General features: G+C 46.7%; 1 protein-coding gene across 2 annotated transcripts; it reads right to left on the bottom strand.

Annotated features, from left to right (window-relative positions):
* Positions 1-220: 220 nt before the first annotated feature.
* Positions 221-8,299, bottom strand: FAM110C (family with sequence similarity 110 member C). 2 transcript variants are annotated; one of them, XR_008500734.1, is made up of 4 exons: positions 8,198-8,299; positions 6,838-7,918; positions 4,205-4,461; positions 254-3,023 (listed from the first exon to the last, which is right to left on the bottom strand). XR_008500734.1 is itself a non-coding variant. In XM_054476332.1 (2 exons), exons 1-2 carry the CDS (start codon positions 7,781-7,783, stop codon positions 3,004-3,006), a joined length of 966 nt encoding a protein of 321 aa, XP_054332307.1. In that variant the 5' UTR covers positions 7,784-7,972; the 3' UTR covers positions 221-3,003. The 2 variants fall into 2 exon arrangements, 1 of the variants encoding a protein (XP_054332307.1); XM_054476332.1 differs by lacking the exons at positions 4,205-4,461; positions 8,198-8,299 and having other exon boundaries at positions 221-3,023; positions 6,838-7,972.
* Between the last annotated feature and the right edge of the window lie 981 nt (positions 8,300-9,280).

Here is a 9,280-nt window from a genome sequence, read left to right as displayed (position 1 = left end):
CAAAATTGCTTTGACTGCATTACATCTTGAGGAAAGTCGATGATTTCAGGTGCCATGCAACTCACCTAGGACAAGCCTTGGAGTGCCTTCCCCTCATTTCTGCTGATAATCTGATGAAAGAACACTCAAGAAGAAAGGGAGAAAACAGAAGGCAAGGAACTGTAATGAGCAGACTCTCATTTCAAATTTTTGCCCCATTATTCAAACTCATAAATCAGTATTAATAAATGATAAAAATACTTTATTTCTTTAATACAGAATATACAATATTGCACTCCAGTTGCAAATAGTGTATAGAAAAAGCTCTGTTTAGAAACTGCCATAGCAATTGTCTAAGTCTACTAATGTTTTCTGGCATCACCAATGATAACCACAGTGCTGAACTTTGAACCAACTGAAAAAGGGCAATGTTCAATAAAGCCTCCTTTTTGTTCCAGTTTCAGTGCCCAGTAGTTTAAAACATTCCATTATGTTTAATTACATTTTAAAAAATTGTCATTCTTTCATGAACAAATAAAAGTACCTTGCAGCTGTCACTATTGCCCATTCTTGTGGGAAGCAATTGCAAGCTTTTCATCCAGACTGAACTAAACAGTCTGATTTTTCTCAAAGTCACTCAGCAAATTGGGGTAATTCAGGTTTAGGCAAGAAGTTCTTTAGTTTTACTTTTTATATGTATTTTTAGAGACAGGGTCTTGCTTTGTCACTCAGGCTGGAGTGCAGTGGTGCAATCATGGTTCACTGCAGCCTTGAACCCCAGGGCACAAGTGATCCTCCCACCTTGGCCTCCTAAAGCATTGGGATTAAAGGCATGAGCCACCGCCCCTGGCTGAAGAAAGAACTCACCTCTTACACATACTCAAGATATGGAGCCGTGGCATGAATCTGAATAGAAGGGAAGGAAAATTAACTCACTTCTTTAGGAGTCTGATGCCACCCAGTTCCCCTGTTCCTCATGCCCCGTTTCTGATATCTACTTCTAGAATTCACTCCAACTGAATTCTTCTCTTTTCCTGTGCCACCACCAAAGGTGCAAACATTTCTAAAAGATCTTGGTGGCTTTATGGAAACCATTTTGTTTTCATATTTTTCACCTATGATATGAATGATGAGTCTGCACGATTTTTATATTAAATAAATGTGTCCCAGGCTGCATCCACCCTGTTCTGACAGTAGAAAGGCATACACACTTCTACTTAAAGCTTTCATATCTAAAATTGATGGGACATCTGAAAATAAGGGAATTGGGTATATGAAAAGATCCTTTAAAAAACTGCTCTTATCTTTGACATTATCTTTTTTTTAACTAAGTGCAATACAGTGAATAGCATAATAGCAGCATTTTTAGAGCAACCATTGGGGAAAATTCTTAGATCAGGGGACCTGCTGTCCTGACAGAGTCTATATTCAGCCAGCAAAGTCTCCCTAAATGTGTATCTGAGACTTATTCGAAAACAAGTCACCATAGTACTGAGTACAGAATTGAGCGGCAAACACTCCACTTGCAGTCAATGAAAATCCAATTACACAAAGAGATGACCAAAAAAACATGATTTAAAATTATACCGACAAAAACTAAAACCATGTGAAGTAAAGTAAAACTATCTGAAGACTAATAACTGTGTAAAAATAAATATCTAAGTAACCCAATGACCTACTCTCACGGTAAAATAGTGACGAAAATAGAATACAATATTAACCAAGACTTGAATAATTCAAAATGAAATGGTTAACAAAATATCATATCAATGAGAAACCAATTTCTCTCCCCTCCACATTCTTCTCTCTAATGATTTTCTTCTTGAAAAGATATATTTTGATAGTAAGCTTTCAAAGAATTTGCTGGGTAACAAATTTTCTTTGGGTTATTTCTCAGAAGGTTCTGAATCTGAATCTATTTACTCTGGGTGTCATAAGCAAGTTCAGAATTAGGGACCCAGTAACCCCCATGAACATTCTCATTACAGCCACCCTCAGGCTGTCCCTTGTTTCAAAATATGCCTTTTGCAGAAAAGAGTGAATTGGTGTCAAATATGGGTTGATTACGTCATATGTGGAGGTGTGAGTCAGATCAAAGGGCAGGGAAGAGGTCCTGCCTCAGATGCCTGTGTTCTGCGTAAACCAAAGTTTTCTGTTCTTTTTGGAAGTTGGGAACAAGAGAACTATGGAGTACATTCTAAATAGTGCTGCAAAAGTGAAATGTTGTATTCATCTGAGCAAAGAAAACTCCAAGATTCTTCCGCCAACTCTCCAGAAACTGTCCAGTTGCAATAAAAGGTTTTGTTTATCAGTATTTAAACTCTAACTTATCTTTTAATGGATACTTCCACATGCCTACAACCCAAATGGAGAATGACATTAATAGAATGACCTTGTAGCCCTCAAGTTATTTTAAAAGTGCTTTCTGACTTGTTAAATAAGATAAACAGTAGTATAGTTTGGGAATTAACCGTAATTTATAGTGCAGTAATGCTCTGGCAATTGGGGTCAGCATGTCTGAGTGTGTGTTCACTCTTTTTTGACCACAGAATTGAAGTAGAATATGCCTTTTTATGATTACTTTGATTTAAATGATGCTAATCAGCCCAGGATGGTCAAAAGGGGCACATACCATAGCATTCATGCTTGGTTTTTATTTTCCTTGATTTAAAAAAAAATCAACTTAGATATTGTTAAAATGCATCACAGTACCTCTCTGTCAGCAAGTCAGTCAAAAAGATTTCCAAACAGCTTTACGGTTCCCAGCTGCCCTCTGGAAGCAACACTAGTTTCACCTCAAACAAGGAAAACACCTCTTAGAGCTTCAGCTGTTACAACTCAGCTAAATTTCAAGGTCTGTGTTCCCATATTCTCTGTAGTATTTTAAACCTTCTCAGAGCACTTAAGCTTTGTCAATGGGATGCTGTATTCCTGGTAAAACAGCAATTATGTGGTCACCTAGGCACACTGGCCAAATGGTCCTGGGATCCCAAGTCACCCATGAAATCCTTCAAGAAGTCTTCATCATCGGGAAAGTTTGCTTCCTGAGGAGTTAAAGAAAAAATAGTGAATCAACTCCAGTCTAGACAAAAGTTAGTATAATGAAAACTAAATATTATACTGGTCTGGTCCCTGTAGTTTTTGTTTTTTGACATTCTCTGCATTTTGAAACATCTTTTGCGTTTTAAATTTTGACAAGAGGTCAGTAACTTTATTAAATACAGCTATCATCTCATTTCTCTGGCAGAACAAATTCCATCTCCCTGCAGGCCTTTTTCTGGGCTTTAAAAATTTATCTTTGACTCCAACTGCTCATGGGGCAGTAAAGAAAACTTCTTTAAATGTTGATAAGGCCAGTGCTAACTACTACAGAGTTGGACAACAAAATAGGAAGCAATGAAGGCAGTTGAACTAAATATCTGAGGGCAAACAGATTCCTCCCTTTTCAAACACCAATATCTCTTAAAGGCCCAGGTGTGGGTCACACGACAGGGAAGAGTGGCCTTATGGCTACTCAAGCCACTTGTTTACCTAAAATGTGCTCCTAGTTGCATAGCTTCCCAGAATAGTCAAAGAAGAAAGGAAAAGAAAGCTGGGATGTCCCGGGTTTATTTCTGCATCTTTGCAAATATGAGACACAACTCTGTTCCAGGAGCTTTCGGTGGGCTTCTACAGGTACTTCTTTTTTCTTTGCATCAAGGATAAATGTGAAGATTGCTGTGGAATTGTCCGAACATTTTTGCCTTGAAATTAAGCAATGTTTTATCCCTAATTTCCCAAAGGACAAGTTATTTATGCCAGTATTAAAAGCAGCAACTTATATATTCTATGCAAAACAGAAAACCAGAAAGATCTAAATTTTGGCAAGTCCCTAGTTTGATGAATTGAAAGACAGGAAGATGACTACATCACAGCAGATAAAAGAGATATTTTCATAAACTAAGCTCTGGGAAACAGAATACCAAAATTACCCATGTACAACCAACTATTACTCATGGGTTCCCCAGAGGACTTGTGTGCGGATTATACGAGTCATTGCCCAGTTCTGATAGTCTCAGTTTTGAAACACAATTATCTTTACCCCATGGGGCAACAAACTTATAAACTTATTTAGTTCTATTATAATTGAGACACTTTTATTATAATTTATTAATCTCTATCTACCAAGAGGACAAAAACCTCCAAATTAAATATATATTTTTTCTATTTCACTTAGAAAACCTACCTTTGTTCATCTCAAGTTTTCTGAATCTTTCAAGAAATCCTAAAATGAATCCTTATAAACTTCAGCAGAAAAAGTACAGCTTAAATTCCTGCTTCCACATCTTCCAGAAGTTGCAGAACTGGTCTCAGAACAAGGGACTTCTGCAGGAAGTCAGAGGACCGCCCCACTGACCAGGTGTTCACACTCTGTCCTGGCTTTCCCTGCTGGTCTCCTCCACTGGAAACACCAGTGCTGGGAGGTGGGGAACTGTGAAGGGGCTGAGGTCATAAGCAGATACTGTTCCAGTGATCTGGAGAAAGCCCAGGCAACTCTGTTCTCCTCATACCCCCCACCCCTGGTAGCTGGGCAGTAAGTCTCTGCATTGCAGTTTCAAAGATACAATGCTGTTTTGGGTCTAGGGAAGTACATTAGTAAAGAAAATCTTTATAGTGCTAGTGACTGCCAATTCCATATAAAAACTGGGGTAGCTTCTGTGGGACTGTCCCCCTGCTCTGAGAAATAATGTGAAACTTCTCAGAAGACAGTTGCCATTGTCTCCAGTCTGGAACAAATGGGATTCAGATGGAGGGAGACATGAGGGGAGGAAGAAGCCCATGAGCCTTTTTCCTGCCTCCATCCTTAGTGCCTTCCCAAATCTGCTCTCACTTTCCCTCTTCCTTCAACTATTTCTCTTTGTCATAACAGTGAAAGTTCTCACAGGCTAACTAAACTTCTTATATTTTTCATAGGTCCAAGCCTAAAAGGTCTTTAGGATTTAGTCTATGAAGTCAACTAAATTCTCATTCAGGTCACTATTTTGACATTGGCTAATTCGAGATGGGAAGCAGCCTGGGTCTGGAGGGATCAGAGCAGGCTGCTTTTATTTTCATGTTGTCAGGTTTTATTTCGGTTTCATTTGTATGCCATATTATTACCTCCCCACTATTTACACCACCAAGTCTACCTGCTGCCTGCACATGCTCTGTCTACCTGGAGGGAGCTTATTCGTAAATTTACTTCTCATGTACTTCAATAGACAACTTTTTTTTGTTTGTTTTCCATTTCTGGGTTTCAGTCATGCAACACAGATTATTACCACACAGACTAGAAAATGTAGAGGTTGAAAACCATCTGCCTATCTCCCTTCTTTTTATGGACAAAGGACGCCTGTTCTATAGTGCAGGAATCACTTGCTAACATAAGAAAGCCCTTAATTCTGGTTTAGTGCTCTATCCACCAGACAGTGTCTCTCCACGGACCATGGCCACTCTCCAAAGCTCCTGCCCTACACATGGTGCCATGATGGAAATACCCTTGCCAGCATTCATTCATCTCAGATCCAAAAGACAATTTGTGAAAACTACAAATTAATGTTTGTTTGCTTTTTAGAACTTTGCCTATATATATTTGTTGGGGACTTAGGCTAGTGGAAAACACAAATCTTCTATAAATTATAGGAAGAACTTAAGTCCTGAGCCTTCAGAGTTCAAGAAAAAGAATGAATTATCTTCTTCTCATTAACTTTCATGTCTATACTAAAGTCATAGCCAGAGAAGTTGTTGGAGATATTTTTAGCTGTCAAACATAGGTGAGCCCTGTGCAAACATCTCTTGGGCAGCCTCCCCAAAACTCTACAGGCTGCCATGCATCTTCACTTAGTTTATCACAATGGCAGAAAATAATTTCATCTCATGATTTTTAAAATTTACTTATAGCAAGTTGTCATTGAAGGGTAAGAGGAAAAAAAAAAGATGTCACAATGTTTAAATTCTTGGTTCTCAAAGAGAGCCCTGAAAAGGTACTTTCTCTTCACTACTTTCCAAGACGCCCATAGGGAAGAGCAGGTAACAGTGAGGACCAGCACTCCTTAGTTCCCCAGCGAAAAGCAAAAAGAGCTCGAGGTCAATGCTGCACTACTGGTTGTCCAAAGGGAGGTTACTTCCTTTAGTGTCATCAGAGGCAAATAAACTATAGACTCTAGTTAAAATCTAGTCCAATTTCCCCAGCTTAAAAAACTGAAGCTCTCAAAACAATTTAAATAAAATTTCGCCAAATAAAGATCTTTGTTGCTAAGTGAATGCCAAAGTGCTGACAAGATCCTGTGGAGAAGTTCTCACCACTTCAGCACAGGCCTCCAGGAAAGTGCAGGGAGCCTTCCTTTCTGTTCCAGTAACACAGCAGCGACTACCTAGGGCTGCAGGTGGACTGGTCAGCTCCAATCAAACATCAGGACCGCCCACAGCACAGGTCAATGAACTCAGGAACTAGGGCTCTCAAGCTGTTTTCAGCTCAGGAAAGAATACTAGGGGTGTAAAACTGCTTTCTGGCAGCATTTTGGATTTCTCCTGTTTTCACAATAATAAGCCAAATGGGACATGTTAGTTTGCAGAATTGCCTTTCCAGGCAGCCGGATGCAGCAGACTCCTAAGGGACTAGACCGGCAGGTACCTGGATTGGTACCTTCTGCTCTTCAGCAGCGGGGGCTCAACTCACAAGTCTGCGTCTGTCTCTTGGGTCTGTTTCACACTGTAGCTCAAAATCGCACTCAATTCTAAGCAGCAGCTGTAATTGGCCATCGCCCAGCTCGGTCACACTCAGCAAGATTCACAGCCCCGCACACGGCCAGCCCCGCCCCCAGCCTTCTGGGCACACACCTCGGGTCCGGCTCTGCTCCTGGCTGGGGGTCTCCTTGGCCTTCTTACAGGTGTACAGCCACTTGATGATGCGGGCGTTCCTCTCGATGACCGAAGTGGTGCTGGGCACCTGCTCCATCAGCTCCTCCTCCTGCAGCCCGTCGTCGTCGCCGCCGCTGTGCCGGGAGAAGCCGCTGCCGGAGGTGGCGACGCTCACGCTGCGCACCTTGAGGGTCACACAGTCCGACCCCGCGGTGAAGTTCTCCCTCCCTAGGGCCTCCACCACCTCGGGGTCCAGGCCGCAGTACTGGAAGAACGTGTCAGACTCGGCCAAGGCAGCGGAGTAGCGGGAGCTGAGGTCCGACTGTGAGCGCTGCAGCCCCCGACGCCTCAGCACCCGCGGCTCTGGGCCAGGGGGCGCGGCCGGGGCACGGGAGGGCGCAGCGGACCGCGTGGCCGGGGCTGGGGTCTCGGGGGGTGCGGGGTCCGCTGCGGGGCCGGGAGTGGTCGGGACGGTCTCCGGGTTCCCGGCCTTGCCCTCGTCTCCCGTCCGGGGCACCGGCGCCTTGTCCTTACCCGGCCCCTGGAAGAGCTTCTTCACCAGGCTCGCCCTGGGGCCGTCGGCGCCCGGTCCTCGCACGAACTCGCATTTCTGCCGGTAGATGATCAGCGAGTCCGGTCTCAACGGCTTCCGCGCAATAGCCCTGCGCGCCACCGGGGCGGGGGCGCGGGCCGGGGGCCCAGGGTCGTTCCCCGGGCACTTGATCGCCCCCGGGCCGCTGCCCTCGGAAGCGACGCCCCGGCCAGTCCCCGGCCGACCCCGCACGTACTTGGCGCGGTCGGCCGCCAGCCTCTCCACTGCGCTCCTGCGCGCCGGCCGCGCGGCGTCGGGGTCCCGGGGAGCCGCGGGGTCCCGGGGAAGGAGCCGCTCGTTCGGGGGCGCGTTCAGGGCCGCCAGGGCGCGCATCCTCGCGGGGAATGGACCGACGGGGGTTCCGGGTCCGGCGGAGACGCGCGCGAGTGGCAGAGCCAGTCAGTCCCCGCGCCGGTTCCGAAGTCCGCGCCGGGTGGGGAACGGCGCCCCAGCTGCCCAGGCCCGGGGCTGGGGAGAACCGGAGTCTGCACCGATTGGCGAATCTCCCCAGTTCCCGCCCCTCCCGACCTCATCGCCCACACCGACTGGCACCGCCCCCGCCCCCGCCCAGTGCCCCCGCCCTGGCCGCGTCCCCGCATCCCCGCTCGTCCCCGCCCGTCCCCGCCTCCTCACTCTCGCCCGGGCCCGCCTCCCTCGCCGCTCTCCGGGTGCCAGCGCCCGCCCTCACCTCGCGTCCGGGGTCCTTGCCCTCACCTCCTGCCCGGTGCCGTCCCCGCCCCCCCTCACCTTCTGGCGGCGCTGCCAACCCCCTGGAGGACGCTGGGGCGAGCAGGCTCTGAACCCCCACTCGCTCAGCCCCAGATCCCCGAGGTCACTGCTGGACGCAGGCATTTCCGGGGAGGGGGAGCAGAGGGGACGTCCCCTCACCTCCCCCGGGCAGGTGCCTCACATCCTTTGAATTCTTAAAGTGACCTCATCGTGTTTGGAAACTTGACTGTTTAATTTTCTCTACCTGAGCTCATATTCTTATTAACAGAAAGGAATAGAACGTAAGAGGAAAGAACACGCAGCGCACGCCGGGATCAGCCTACATGTTGGGTGGCAAGAACGCAGGGACTTGGATTGGGTCCGACTCGGTCGCTGGCCGGCAGCGGGCGTGGCCAGGCCCGAGGACCGAGCTAGGACTCGCAGGGGGGCAGGCTGGGGGCCCAGGCGCGGCTCAGTGGATTTGGAAGAAGCCCAGCCAAGTGCCCAGAATCATTGCTATTTTTACTGTAACCGAGGCAACGGGGAAACCAGGAGTTCACCAGGCAGCGGATCAGCCTAGGAATGCTAAGAGTCTAAGATAAAATATTTTCCAAATTCCATTATTTCAAAAATTTGGACAAAATACTAAAGATATCTCTCAGACATGTGAAATGTTCACGTTATCGCGTTGCGAAGACAACCCCGTAACAGGCTGTGCTTGCAGCGTTGTGGTTGAACGCTCCGAGCAGCAGCAGCCCGGAAGGCAGGGAGGGCGACAGGTGCAGATGGGCCCCCAAAGTGGGCACGAACACTTCACCAACGAGGGAGAGGACCGCAGCAGGGTGGTGCTGAGTGGGCCTTGGGGGTCTTTAATCTCCTTGAGCCCCAGCGAAGCAAAATTTCATAGGGATAGTAGCACAACAATAAATCGCCTCCTGAAAGCCAGACCGCCCAGACAGCCTCGTTGGAACATGTAAGACTCATAGGAAAAGGAGTCTAGGCCAATAAAGGAGAGAGTGGGAGAAGAGAGGGAAGGATGCGGGGGTGGGGAGTGAAAGAGAGGGACAGAGACGGAGAAAGGGGGAGCTCCTGGGTTGCCACAGATGGTTTCCTACAGGATGC

Source organism: Pongo pygmaeus, chromosome 12, assembly GCF_028885625.2.
Source record: "Pongo pygmaeus isolate AG05252 chromosome 12, NHGRI_mPonPyg2-v2.0_pri, whole genome shotgun sequence".
NCBI classification, from domain to species: Eukaryota; Metazoa; Chordata; class Mammalia; order Primates; family Hominidae; genus Pongo; species Pongo pygmaeus.
This window is presented reverse-complemented; position numbering and strand designations above follow the sequence as displayed.

Excerpts from the sequence above, each read along its gene's own strand:
- FAM110C (XM_054476332.1), bottom strand. The coding sequence starts at position 7,783 with ATGCGCGCCCTGGCGGCCCTGAACGCGCCCCCGAACGAGCGGCTCCTT. Across the intron at positions 3,024-6,837 it reads GGAGCAGAGCCGGACCCGAG|GAAGCAAACTTTCCCGATGA; the intron begins GTGTGTGCCCAG and ends TTAACTCCTCAG.